This window comes from Mauremys mutica, chromosome 2, assembly GCF_020497125.1.
Source record: "Mauremys mutica isolate MM-2020 ecotype Southern chromosome 2, ASM2049712v1, whole genome shotgun sequence".
NCBI classification, from domain to species: domain Eukaryota; kingdom Metazoa; phylum Chordata; order Testudines; family Geoemydidae; genus Mauremys; species Mauremys mutica.
Window position 1 is genome coordinate 190,722,183 of NC_059073.1, and position 14,577 is coordinate 190,736,759.

The 14,577-nt window shown below is 46.6% G+C and overlaps 2 protein-coding genes across 4 annotated transcripts in view; one reads left to right on the forward strand and one right to left on the reverse strand.

Annotated features, from left to right (window-relative positions):
* Positions 1 to 5,395, reverse strand: part of SPATA48 (spermatogenesis associated 48) — a 42,727-nt gene extending 37,332 nt beyond the window's left edge. The window contains exon 1 of one of the 2 annotated variants that reach the window (XM_045008133.1): positions 3,590 to 5,395. In XM_045008133.1, coding sequence (XP_044864068.1) covers positions 3,590 to 4,100 — 511 coding nt within the window. In that variant the 5' untranslated portion in view covers positions 4,101 to 5,395. The remainder of the gene's footprint in view (positions 1 to 3,589) is intronic. The other variant, XM_045008134.1, reaches the window with a different exon arrangement.
* Positions 5,396 to 6,029: 634 nt separating this feature from the next.
* LOC123365356 (zona pellucida binding protein) overlaps positions 6,030 to 14,577 on the forward strand; it is a 77,483-nt gene continuing 68,935 nt past the window's right edge. For both annotated transcript variants that reach the window (XM_045008135.1, XM_045008137.1), the window contains exon 1: positions 6,030 to 6,225. In XM_045008135.1, coding sequence (XP_044864070.1) covers positions 6,081 to 6,225 — 145 coding nt within the window. In that variant the 5' untranslated portion in view covers positions 6,030 to 6,080. The remainder of the gene's footprint in view (positions 6,226 to 14,577) is intronic.

A 14,577-nucleotide genomic window follows, 5' to 3' on the forward strand; every position in this document is an offset into this window, starting at 1 on the left:
CTGACCAGACCATCTCCAGCTGTCTTTCCCATTCCTGTGAACAGAAGGTATTTTATCCCAACCTCCCAAAAAACTGATCCAGATTCCTGGTGGTTGAATGGAGACTGGTGTTCCTGCCAGATGCACAGCTGTCTCAGGCATATGCAGCTGAATAACACTTTACAACTGGATCCAACAAGGTTTCCTGAACCTGAGCTTCTCCAGTAGAAGTATACAGTTAGGGCTAGATCCTTGGGCCATGCTAAGCAGCGTGAAGGGACCTTAAGTGAGCCCTTCAGGGAACTGAGACTGAAATTCCAGTTTCATATGACTGAGAGAAAGGGAACGCTACAGGTGAGTCCAATGGCCTTATTACTAACCTAAGCGCAATGAGCAAACTACTGCTGGAGGCATGCTAAGGCCAGAAACAGAATGCACTTAAAGCAGTCCTTAGCATAGCGGCTGACTTCCACTGTTCCTGGTGAGTGCTCGACCCCACCACTGCCCTGTTCCCGCCCCTGCACTGCCCTTTCCCTGCCCCCATTCCACTCCTTCCCCCAAGTCCCGCCCCCTTCCCCCCCAAGTCCCCGCCCCTGCCCCCTCCGCCTCCTCCCCTGAGCGGGCAGTATCTCCGCTCCTCACCTCTCACTCCTAGAAAGTCCTAAGCGCTGCCAAACAGCTGTTTGGCGGTAGGAAGCGCTGGGAGGTAGGCGAGGAGCAGGGACGCGGCACGCTCAGGGGGGGAGAAGGTGAGGTGGGGTGTGGGGGAGGAAAGGGAGCTTGGCTGCCGGTGGGTGCAGAGCACCCACTAATTTTTCCCCGTGGGTGCTCCAGCCAGAGCACCCCCAGAGTTGGTGCCTATGGCCCTTAGGTTATGTTCCTCCTCCAGTTGCCTTGGAATCTGGAAACTAGAAAGATGGCTTACAGTCATGTTGGTGTCACTAGGCATAACCCTAGGTAACTCAGGAGGGTGGAAAGCCATAAGTGTCAATAAAGCCTTCTGTAGTAGGCCTGAATGAACTAAAGTCACTCCATGTCTGACCAAAGCGCTTCCATGTTTATGTTTGAACTTTAATCAACCTAGCAGGCCAGTAACCGAGAATGGAATGTACAACAGCTAGCTCAACCGTGGTACTGCCAGGAGATAATGATGAAGCCTGCTTACACCTGGCTAAGGGGTGGGGGGGCAAAATAACAGATCCAGGAAAGTAAAACAAGATAACTGTTCACAGAAGAGTTACTAACGAGCTAAAGTGGTTTTTGCCAAGTATGACTTAACTGCTTAAGGTAATTGCTATTGCAAAGTGTATTTGCTGCATGGGAATGAAAGGTGGGGGGAGAGGAGGAGTGTGGGGGTGATGGGAATGCTTAGCTGAAGTTATGTATAAAGAGAGGAAAACCGCTTGTATCGGTGTGCAGGATTTGAGATTGCTATGTCTCCCTTGCACCTTATTTGGGCTCAAATAAACTTTTTTTTGCTTCTCCACCTTGGTGTGTTTATTGGAAGCGAAGCACACTGGGCAACGAACCACTGTTGCTGTCGCCTCGGGCCTCTGTGCCGGCAACAGTCACCTCCCCTGCCAACTCCACAGCTGTGCTTACAGATCAGAGGGCTGTGATAGAGTTAAGGTGACCAGACAGCAAGTGTGAAAAATTGGGACAGGGGGTGTGGAGTAACAGGAGCCTATATAAGAAAAAGACCCAAAAATCGGGATTGTCCCTATAAAATTGGGACATCTGGTCACCCTAGATAGAGTCCCCCTCTGTGGGTAAGTGTACTTTGCAACGGGGAGCAAGCTTCTGATCCCAGGTAGTCAGACTCACACTCTCCCCCAGGACAGTAATGATCAGCATATCATGAGTTTTCAGATATCTTACAAGACAGAGTTTGTATAAAATTTATCATAGTCTTGAAAAAGCAGTGAGCACAGGGATACAGACTGTTAGACAAAAACAGGCCAGAACAACAAGGAATGAAAAACGGTGTTCTTTGTGAGGATCGCTTGGCTGTAGAATGTCTTACTGCCAGAGATCAGCACAAACCCATGTCTGGCAATCTCCAGGTCATAATGCAAGATTCATTTGGAGCTTTCGTGGCTCCAAAACGTCTGTTAGTCTATAAGGTGCCACAGGACTCTTCGATGCTTCTAAAGGGTGAATTCCTAGCCCCATTGATATTAATGGGAATTTGCTGGACTTCAACCAAGAAAAAAACTTGGGCCCTACTGTGTGTCTGAAGAAAAGCCTGATGATCTGTGCCTGCATCACAGATCTATCCTCTATTTCAGGTCACTACTTTGACTGAGAACTGAGACTTGGCCACAGAGAGTTCTAGATTTATTCTCTACCCCTTCCAAATCATCTCCAGCTGCCAAAGTCTGCTGTCTGCCTGCTGGAGAGACTATAATCATAACAACTCCATGGAGTGCTGTGTCTCCAACCTTCTTTCACTTCTCCATAGCTAGCAGCAGTCTAGCATTTAATAATCCTTGACCCCTGCAAAGTTCTTGTTTACAACAAGAGCCGTATAAAGATTATGTTTCTCTTTCAAATTCCTTTTGATCTTAAAAATATTTCTTTTGCTTAATGTTTCAGGTTTAAAGTGAAATGTTCTAAGAGACACAAGCCAGAGATTAAGAACTCTGCAACAATTTGTGGCACTCAGAAACTTTATGGTGATTAAGGGACAAGCAGCTTCTTTATGGTTCCAACAGGTAATCTGCTATCTCAGAAACCTCTTTACGGTATTCCCAATGATCCTTTAAAATTTTGTCCTAGCTTTAAATAGCATTTCTATTAGAGAAATGATTGGTGACAATTGCTTAACTTTAACACAGGTTTCACTATAATACTCACTGCTGGGAATGTATTTTGCCTTCAGAAGCACCTTATAAAGATTTTTGCATTTCCAAAGTTTTCAGCATCCTGCCATTTAAAAGATTAACTAAGAGTCTGATCTTGCTCCTATGAAGGTCAATGAAAGAGTTGCTGTTGACTTTGACAGGAGTCATCTTTTTACCAGCTGAATGCTGTTTGAAAATTTGTTGTATAAAACACACTGATTTGAAAATAAATCGATAGGGTGTATTCTTGCTAAGGCATGATGACAGATCTAGAGGGTTGGATCCTGTCTATGATTACCAAGGGGACAGACGTGGAACAGGTCCTAAATATGAATCACTTAACACTATCTGCCAGATAACATTAAAATGCCACAGAAGCGTACAGGGCGATTTCCTTACTCTCCAAAATAATCTGCTATATCAACTCACATTACAGTAGAGATTCATTTTAGTTATTCTACTTTACCTCTTTATGTACAGAATATGAATTCTTTTAAACATCAATTATTTCCAAAGACCTCTGCTCTGTCAATGTATGTTACAATTTGCTATTTTGGAACCTGGCTGATGCTTGCAGCTAAATCAATTAATCATACAACTGTTCTACTACTTTCCAGTTGCTGGTTTCAGTGGAAGCATCCAGTGCAAACATATTCTGTTAAATTCATAGTTTGTAAACTCTTTGGGGAGAAGACTGTCTTTATTTGTGTCTTGTACAGTACCATCCTTTTTTCCGGCAATTAACACATAATAATAATTTGCTTTACCTCCAAGTCTTGCCCTGATAGAAGCATCTGACACTGCCCTGGAGTTCCACCGTCTGTCCTGGCTCACCTCCTCCAACAGGACCACATGCCTTGTGTGTGCAGTCTGTGCAGTCTTTTTTGGGAGGGGGACCCGCTGGTGAGGTTTCACATCACTGTAATCCACCAGTGAGTCAATGGTTCTGCCACAGCAGGGCTGCAAATCAGCATCAGCTCCTGGGCTCATGAATCCTGAGCAGGGATCAGCTAAAGGCACATTGTCCCGGTGTGGGAATAAAGGGTAATCTGGCCCCACAGGAGGGCTGTAAGGATTGAATTTAAGAAAATTACTGTCTTTCTCTTGGAAGCTGGCAAAATCATGTTTGTCATCAGGACCTCTCACAAAAGGCATATACATTTTCTTTAATAGACTTCGATACTCATTGTGATCCATCTTGTGAAGTGGCTCAGCTGACTGACTGGATCTTTTAAAGGCATTTACCTGTCTTTCAGCTCCCTGGGAAACCAGGGTCATTTTCTTTTATTGTTTTAGATTACAGTAAATTAAAAAGCCTCTGCTCTTATCTATTTCTTAGACTTTCTGAAATCCTGTCCAACAAACCACAGTAAAGCTAGAGATCATCAGCCAAAAAATTACTGAACAGAAACCATAAAAGCCAAGACAGGAGTTCAAATGGTGAATTCTTCCCTGAAAGGCAGTGAGTGATCCAGCCAGAGAAAGAATGAAGCTGTCAAATGAGCAGAGTCTCTTGGTTGGTTGGCAACAGTGGAACACTAGCACACAATGAAACTTGGAATTGTGTATATCATAATAATCTGATCCCTTGAGGAAACACAGTTCATATCTTTAAATGAGAGTACTATTTATTCCACGGATACACAAATAAAATGTTTTTAATTTTCCCAAGAATTATTTAGTATTTTTGTATCAATACTTTTTAAAGTAAACTACAAAATTGACATTTAGATAAGAAAGATGAACAGAACAGAAACAGATTTAACTGATACGAGAGTTATTAAACATACAAAAGAAAAATATTATTAATAGGAGTAAATAAATTCTACTGACCACTAGCATTAACATTATCTACTCTACAAAATATTGCTTTTCTCTAGAGTTTCACCAGTTGTTTTACTGTATCTTATTTTAGGTGTGATGGCAATGATCCATTAAAGGCTAACGCCAAAGTTTTCAAAGCTGATTTCCTAATTTTAGCTTGGAAAGTTATATTTAGGGATCTAAAAAAAGCAGCCTAACTTTCAGAGGTTTTGAGTACCCCCAACTCCCATTGATTGAAATGCAAGTGTTCAGCACCTGCAAAAATCAAGCCATTTTTAATTGGGTGCCTTAAACATAGATTTAGGGGCCCAACTTTAGGCATCTAACTTTGAAAATGCTGACTTAAAGCTTTAGTTTACAAGTCTGTTAGGAGCAACTCGTAGATGTGATTGGACAAAGAGGCCCTGAATGTTCTCTCATGTACACTGGCTTTATGTAGCTGTAAATAGTAAGAATAAAGAATTCTGTTGATGCATAAGATGGAACAGAATTTACAGCTCACTCGATCTTTGTTGTGTTGGCGCTACAAAGAATAGAAAGCAATTAAAACTTATCATTGGTCTTCAGTGACAAAAGTGTTGCTCTGACTATCCCCAGTCTAGACAGAAAACTGTAGAGTCCTGCATGGATACAAATTATATAAAGCAGTTATCCGCAGACGTGCAGGGCTCTATAATTCTGCTGTCTGATGATGCTCTTTTTACACAGTCACTTTTCCTAAGCACACCCTATGGATTTAGGTACAAGCGCCACTCATAGCTAGCCCCATACCAGGTCAATTGAATAATTGCTCGTTTTTATTACGATGTCCAGAGAATGGCTCTTTCTTGTTTTGATTCCTTGTTGATTTACAAAGCGAGATGCCAACTTTTTCCCATGGCCCAGTAGCCAGCCATGCCTAGGGAGCTGTTCCCCTGCCAAGATCAGCTTGCGTCCCACAGGGGTGCTTGCTGCCCGCCACACAGATCCTTCCCGGGGGGGGGGGGGGTTGCAAAGCCTGGCAGCAGAGACACGTGGCCTGGGGCGGCTCAGTCCCGCGCGACGCCCCCCTCTGCGCCGGCACCACCTGGCAAGGAAGGGCTGGGCCGCCGGGCCCAGGGGCGGGACTGGGGAGCGCAAATGGGGGGCGGAGGCAGCCAGCCGCCCCATTAGCTCATGGAAGGTCACGGAGTTCGGCGGCCTCCCCCGTCGGCACGCGAGGACGCCTCCAGGCCCTCACAGTAACCTCCCGCGCCTCGAGCCCGGCAGGAGACAGAGCGGAAATGACGAGCAGGAGCGGGCTCCGCACGCGGTCGGGTCTCTGCGCAGCCCCCTTCCCCTCCCCCTCGAGCGCCAGCGTGACGCTCCCGGGGTTCCACGCCGGCTAACGAACTTTTAGGCCGGCGCGCGCGCGAGGCACAGGACCGAGCGGTGCCAGGCGCTGGGGCTTTAGGGATGGCGGACTCGCCCCCCGGGGCTGCGCGCCGGCGGGGCCGGGGTAGGAGGAGGCGGCGGGTGGGGGCCTCGCCCTCCTCGGCCTTCCGCCTTCCGCCGCTCGGCGTCACCTTCCTCTTCCTCCTGCTTCAGAGACCCCCCGCAGGTACCTTCCCCCCGCCCCCAGCGGTGGGGGCCGGGGGGGAGGGGCGAGGAGAGGCCTCGAGAGGGGAAGGGGGAGGCGTGATATTAATTATTTACTGTTAATGACTAGGTGTTGGTCCCTGGGTCCTAAATGCTGCAGGAAGGCGCCTGCAAATAAATAAATAAATAACACACTAGTACCTGGATAGTCATACTTAATAAAATAGAATAATGCAATCCATTCAGTAACTTTTAATATTACATGATAGCTAATAATAAAAATATTGCAAATAATTAGCCCCATTTATTACAGTGGGGAGACACTGATGCAAACTGAGTTTAGAGTGATATAAAGACAAAGAGCCTTTAAGACTTTTTTTGCCTTCAGTTTACTGAAAAGCATAACTATCAGTTCCTTTTATATATTTATCATTGGAGATACACCTATCTCCTAGAACTGGAAGGGACCCTGAAAGGTCATCGAGTCCAGCCCCCTGCCTTCACTAGCAGGACCAAATACTGATTTTTGCCCCAAATCCCTAAGTGGCCCCCTCAAGGATTGAATTCACAGCACTGGATTTAGCAGGCCAATGCTCAAACCACTGAGCTATCCCTCCTCCCTGAAGGAAATAATAATTTCTTATTAAAGAAAAATCTTAGTCAGTCCAAGCGGTATAAAAAGTCCAAAGATGTGACACACCTGTCATAATGAAGTGTGAAATGTTTCTTAAAAATGTCTTAATTACAGTTTCAGAGGAGTAGCCGTGTTAGTCTGTATCAGCAAAAACAACGAGGAGTCCTTGTGGCACCTTAGAGACTAACAAATTTATTTGGGAAGTGGATTTTAGCCCACGAACGCTTATGCCCAAATAAATATGTTAGTCTCTAAGCGGGGCCGGTGCAAGGATGCTTTGCGCCCTTGGCGAAACTTCCACCGTGCGCCCTCCCCCGTCCCTGAGTCCCCGCCCTGAGGTGCCCCCCCCCGGGCAGCTCCGCCCTGAGGTGTCCCTCCTGCGGCAGCTCCCTCCCCTCCACCATGAGGCACCTCCCCCTGCGCCCCAGCTCACCCCTGCTCCGCCTCCTCCCCGAGCATGCCATCGCTGCTTCACTTCTCCTGTCTCCTAGGCTTGTGGCGCCAATCAGCTTAGGCGCCGCAAGCCTGGAAGGCGGGAGAAGTGAAGCGGTGACGGCGTGCTCGCGGAGGAGGCGGAGCAGGGGTGAGCTGGGCCGGGAAGTTCCCCTGTGTGCCGCCCCTCCCCTCTTACTTGCTGCAGGCAGTCCTCCCCGTGCCCCCCTGCCCCAGCTCCCTCCGCCTAAATGCCGGTGGCGACCAGGGCGGCCGAAGATCCGGCCGCCGTGGTTGCTGCCGAAGAAAATGCCGCCCCCCAAATCCTAGTGTCCTAGGCGACCGCCTAGGTCGCCTAATAGGTTGCACCGGCCCTGTCTCTAAGGTGCCACAAGGTCTCCTATTTGTTTTTTTTGTTTTTTTTTAATTTCACTTGGCATATTTGAGCTATCTTCCTCGGGTGTACATCTCACTGAAATGTGATGTCATTTGTGACACTATCTTTCTTACAGTGCTATGGAAGAGACTTCAAACTAATATACAAACTGCTTTAGTAGTTGAGTAACAATCAAAAGAGAGATTTTAAAAAAAATCTATAAATATTTTAAGTATAAGAATTCTTTTTATTATCATTAAACTGTATTAGAGCAGAATGGAAACTGGATTTCAGTCTCTTCCTCTGCACTTTCATACTTATACTGCTAAAAATTATAGGGAAAATACTTTAATATTAGAGTAAGTAAGCTAGCTGCTATAGTTTTGCTGCAGAAATCTCTGCAGAATCATTTCAAAACATAATGAAAACTTTGTAGTAATTACCATAGTCTTATGCCAACATTTTCCATCACCTTAAGGAACTTTCATTTCTAAATAAACTGAAGCTATGCCAATTTAGCATTCTAATAATAATATTTTATTAGTTAATAAATTGTGTAATTATTCAAAACTCATCTTTAAACTTTATTTTTGCCACTACAAGTTTCAGACCAAATGTAATGTTCTGATGAATTGTTTTAAAGTTGATTAATTTTGCTATTTGATTTTAGTTTTTGTTCTGAGACTGCAAAAATAATAATATTTTATAGGGTTCATAGAAATACATTATATAGCCTGTTTTTTATTATTGTTTCCTCCATGTCAAGGTAAGAGTCTAGGGATGGCAACTGTCAGGAGAAGTCATAGCTATACTGTCTGGAGGCAGGAGAAGAATAGAGGAGCCAGTTTGGAGTTGCAGGGCCTCCACACAGATAGGCCTGGTCTATAAGATATTGGGGGAATCAATCTGTCACTTCTGGTCAGGAGCTGGAATTTGTCCCCTACAGAAAAATACCAGGGAAACTGAGCCTGATTCCCCACTGCCTTTCATGTTGTGTAGTATTTACACCTGTTTAAAGTGAGTACAGAGTGGGTTTAAAATGCTTCCAAAGCAGACTGCTAGTATTTTATCCATATTGTACTTACTGTGATAGATCCTTGGTCTTGCTTTGGAGGCACAAAGCAGTCACAGTGCTGTTGGATTTGCTCTCCTGAGAATTTCCCCTGTTTTTCACCAGTGAATTCAGGTGGTGTGGATTCCCCTTTGCATAGCCAGTGAGCCCCCAGCACCTCAGTGATCACCACCTGCTGCAATGGTCCCATGCAGGTTGCAAAAACTTACTGATGGGGGTTATGTTGGATCAGACTGGTCCCATGAAGGAGGAAGTCAGAGATGGTACGGTACAGTCAGGGGTGAGCTGGAGCCGGTTCGCACCGGTTCGCGCGAACCCGTTGTTAAATTTAGAAGCGGTTTTAGAACCGCTTGTTAACTAGCTTCCCTGCGAGGGAAGCTTTGATGGGCTCTGCCTGGGAAGCCTGTAATTCCTCCTCCCGGCCGCTGGGGGGCGCTGCGCTGTGCTGCGAGAGCCATGTGAGCTGCCTCCTGGCCCTGTTGCTGCTCCTGCTCTTTGGACCTCTGGCCCTGGGGCTCCTGCTGCCTGGTGAGTCCCCGGCTGCCTCCTGCTGTTCCCAGCCCCCCCCCCCCCCCGTGTGAGTGTCTGCGCCCCTCCCCCACCTTCCCTGCCCGCAGCCACCCCCTGCCCCCAGCCACCCCGCAGCCAGCCCCTGCCCCACCCCGTGCCCCCAGCCAGCCACAGCCGCCCTCTGCCCCCAGCCAGCCCCTGCCCCTGCCCCCAGCCAGCGCCTGCCCCCAGCCAGCCCCAGCCAGCCCCTGCCCCCAGCCAGCCCCAGCCAGGCCCAGCCACCCCCTGCCCCCAGCCAGCCCCTGCCCCCAGCCACCCCCCTGCCCGCAGCCAGCCCTGCCCCCAGCCAGCCCCTGCCCATAGCCACCCGCAGCCAGCCCCTGCCCACAGCCGCCCTCTGCCCCACCCCCTGCCCGCAGCCAGCCTCTGCCCACAGCCGCCCTCTGCCCGCAGCCAGCCCTTGCCACAGCCACCCTCTGCCCGCAGCCAGCCTCTGCCTGCAGCCCCTGCCACAGCCACCCCCTGCCTGCAGCCAGCCTCTGCCCACAGCCGCCCGCAGCCACCCCCTGCCCACAGCCGCCCGCAGCCCGCCCGTCTGCATCACCTGCCCACAGCCAGCCCGTGTCACTCCCTGCCTCCAGCTAGCCCTGCCCCACGCCCCTATCTGCAGCCAGCCCCACATCCACTGGTGCCCTGCAGTTCCCAGGGCAGTAACCCTGCACACCTGCTTTAATGAGGGGGGGGCAGGGAGCAGCTGGGACCCACACATGTGCACACCCTAGAGTGACCAGACAGCAAGTGTGAAAAATCGGGACGGGGGTGAGGGGTAATAGGAGCCTATATAAGAAAAAGACCCAAAAATTGAGACTGTCCCTGATCACCACCCACACATGTGAAACGGAGCTCATTTCTAGTTCAGCCCCATCTTTTTAAAAAAGAACTTTAGGTAGGGTTAAAATACATCTGTATTTTCCTGGACATGTCAGGCTTTTCGGTTCTTAATCACCTCCTGGGAAAATATGGACGTATGGTAACCCTATTGGTACAAAAAATACATGCTGTCGCACATCCCTTAAATCAGAACTTTTTATAGGGAACCCGTTGTTAAGATTTTGGCAGCTCATCACTGGGTACAGTACAGTATAAGACAGTGGAAAATCAGGCCCTGTGCGGTTTCTAGTGTAGTAGTGGCATTCCACAGATATTACAAGGCAAACTGCTTTGAAAGCTGTCCTAGGAGCTGTTTCAGAACTCTCAGTTCACTTTCTTAGGATGGGTAAAACTTAAAAGCTTCTGCATTTCCTGTAAAGTTCAGAAGCTGGATTGGGTTGGGGATGCTCAAAGCTTGTTTTTTAAAAAAGGCAAATTTAAAATTGCTTCCATGACTTTTCCACAGTAAACTTTGTTGTCCTTTCTACAGTACTTGGTGGCTCTCATTATACTTTTGTTTTTCGCTTTCTGTGACTAAAGTTAACTTGAATTATTCAACCTATCCAATTTTAATTAATCCAATTGAAAGTGAGAGTGAGAAGAGGACTCTGTGCTCCAGACTATTGCAGTAAGGGCATTTGGGCTAATGGAGATCAGGAGGAGGGAAAAGGAATTCAAATAAAATAGGAAATCTGAAAAAAGCTGGAGAAGAATGACTTAGACAAATGTGGTTCAAATGTAGTAAAAATTATGCAATGTATGAAGTTAGGACTTAGACATCAAAATGACTAAGCTGCACCTGCAAACAACTGAAGGAACAAAAGCTAAGACATGTTTTCAAAATCTGGGACAGGCTCAGCCTGGCTCTTGAGGGTCTGAATCAGGGGTGGGCGAACTACAGCCTGCCAGCCATTTTAAAATGGCCCTTGAACGCCTGCTGGGGAGCGGGGTCTGGGGCTTGACTCACTGCAGTGCTCCGGTGCTCTTTGTGGCTCCCGGATGCAGCGGCATGGCCCCCCTCCGGCTCCTGCGTAGGGGCAGCCAGGGGGTTCTGCTTTCCACGCTGTCCCCGCCCCAAGTGCCACCCCCGCCTCTCCACCAGGCCGGGAACCGCAGCCAATGGGAGCTGCAGGAGTGATGCCTGCAGATGGGGCAGCATGCAGAACCACCTGGCCGCACCTCCATGTAGGAGCCGGAGAAGGGACATGCCGCTGCTTCCGGAAGTCCTTTGAGGTAGGCACAGCTCGGAGCCTGCACCCCTAAGCCCCTCCCCATGCCACAACCCTCTGTCCCAGCGCTGATCCCCCTCCTGCCCTCCGAACCCCTCGATCCCAGCCTGAGCATCCTCCTGCACCCCAACCCCTCATCCCTAGCCCCACCCCAGACCCTGCACCCCCAGCCAGAGCCTGCACCCCTTCCCGCACTCCTGCCCCTGCCTGATCCCCATCCCGCCCTCCATACCCCTTGGTCCCAGCCCAGAGCACCCTCCTACACCCCAAATTCCTCATCCTCAGCCAAGAACCCACAACCCTAGCCAGAGCTCTCACCCCCATTCCGCTCCCCAGCCTGGAGCCCCTCATGCACCCTGAACTCCTTAATTCAGCCCCACCCTGGAGCCTGTACCCCCAACCAGAGCCCCCACCCCCCTGACACCCCAACCCCAATTTTGTGAACATTCATGGGCCGCCATACAATTTTTATTCCCAGATATGGCCGTTGGGCCAAAATGTTTGCTCACCCCTGGTCTAAATTATCTCCTGTTCTGAGGGAGAATCAGATAATAATTCTAGAATCTTTGTGTTATACACCCTGGGATACACCAGTGCATAACTTCTACTTTTTTCAATTTTTTTTTATATTAGTGGTTCAAGAGCTCCATCTTTGGGCATAAGATATTAATGTAAAATATTCTCCCCAGGATTGTATCTGTCAAGTACAGCAAGAAAATCCCCCTATCAATATTATACATCTGTTTTCAGGTTGTCATTTTCCATCTTTTTAGCTGCACATATGCAATGAAACATCTAAATGAGTTCTAGTGGCTTTACACAAATATGTGAGACTTTTCTTTCACTCTGGGATTGTTGTATTATTTTGCTTTGCACTATCATATGAAGGACTCTAGTTTGGTTCCAATCTCTTGTTTGTCCAGACCGGCAAAGGTGGTGCTTGGAGATATAGATCTAAGATGATTTTTTGTGTGTGTATGTTCGTTTTCTGAGTTCTGACAGGGACAAAGAGGAATCCTTGGAAAAAAATATATATTGTAATTTTAAGCATTGTTAAGAAGCTCTTTCAGTAGAGTTCTGTGAACAATTGTCAGTGTATCAATAAGTTTGAATATCAAGTTAATAAATTAGTCAGCATTGAAAATTAAAAGTGAAAACTTTTTGGATAATGTTCTCATACAACCATAGAAAGCAAACAAAAGAGAAATTGATTACCTCCAAGATACTGCTCTGCTAGTAGCTTTCCCTATTGCTAGTATGGTATTATTGTGGTATTGGAACTAATCTCTAACTTGCCCATAGAGCTTGCTTAAAGAAAAATGCGTGTATGTGTAATTATATTAGGAGTATTCACTGTAGTTAAGGCCCTACCAATTCACAGTCCATTTTGGTCAATTTCATGGTCATATGATTTTAAAAATTATAAATTTCATGATTTTAGATATTTAAATCTGAAATTTCACAGTGTTGTAACTGTAGAGGGTCCTGACCCAAAAGCAGTTTGTGGGCGTGGGTTGTAAGATTATGTAGGGGGAGGTCGTGGTATTGCTACCCCTTACTTCTGAACTGCTGCTGGCAGCAGTGCTACCTTCATGGCTGGGTGGCCAGAGAGCGGTGGTGACTCCAGCAGCAGTGCAGAAGTAAGAATGGCAATACCATATCATGCCATCCTTACTTTTGCGCTGCTCTGCCTTCAGATCTGGTACCTGGCCAGCACCTGCCACTCTCCGGCCATCCAGCTCTGTAGGCAGCACAGAAGTAAGGGTGGCAATACCACGAAACCCCGTCCCACCCCCAATAATCTTGCGACCCCCCCCCCCGCTTTGGGTCGGGACCTCCAGTTTGAGAAATGCTGGTTTCCCCTGTGAAATCTGTATAGCATAGGGTAAAAGTATATAAAAGACCAGATTTCACAGTTCATAACACATTTTTCATAGCCGTAAATTTGATAGGGCCCTTGCTATAGTGAAGTTTGCCTGAGTGTTTCAGTTATAATCCTGTTTTTAGCTCCTTATAATTTTTTATGTTCGTCCTGTTGTGCAAGTTAGCCCAGTGATGCCAAGATATTGTGGTATTTAGATCCAGACCTGCTATTGAAGAGGAAAGAAAAAAAAACAAATAAAAACCCTGGATTTATCCATTCCTACTTTATATTCTACTGCTCTACCTAAATCAACATTAAAAAGTTTAGTCGTGGCCTATAAATTAACCCATGTCAGTCCATAAAATGTTCTTAATCTGTCCCAGCCAAATTATGCATTATATAGTATAGGCAAAAGGAGTTCAGAAAAATCAGTGTAGTACTTGGGTCAGATTATGAATTTATGTAAACTAGCATAGCTCCATTGAAGTCAAGGCACTTGTTCTTATTTACATTATCTGAGAATCTGGTCCTCTGTTCTTTGGAGGTCCATGTTTTAAGGAGAAGATTGAATTCAGCTCTTATATATGTGCAACAGTATTCTAAGAGACCTAAAGTTAACAGTGGTGTAAAAAGTCTGAAATCCTTCAGGATGTCTTTTTGAGAGAAGGGAAATGTATTGGTGACTCTTTCAAGCAAAGTGTGAAAGTGACAAAATATAAAGAACTATTGCAAAATTAATGAAACTCTTAATCACAGAAGTTCATCAGGAATGGCTACTCTGTGATGGCTATGACTGCATTTTTGAATGACAGATTCCAAAAGGAGACAGATTGTTGCTTTCTACTGCCTGAACATATCTCTATGGAGAGTTGTGCTTGTGCTTACCTTCTGAGATGACACATACAGACAGATTTGTTGAAAGAAGATATCTCACATACTTATCTGACTCCCATCATGGCAAGATCTGAGTTCCTCCCAAGTATTTATCTTCACAGCAACCTTATGTGGTGAAGTATTATTAGCCATATTCTACAGATGGAGATCTGAGGGACAGAGATGAAGTTATTTGCCCATTATCAGGAAACCTATGGTAGAGCTGGGAATTGTACCCAAATCTCCTATGTCCCAGACAAGTACATTCCACATCTGTCTGTCTTCCTACAGAGTAATCAATTTATTCATCATTGCTTTTACTTTGAGACTATAGGAGAATGAACTGGTACATGTTGTTAATCTGTACTGTCAAATGTTGCATTGTACAATGTCTTCTTAAAATATTATGAGATACAGAAGATGGGTGAGGTAATATTTTCTATTGGAACAACTT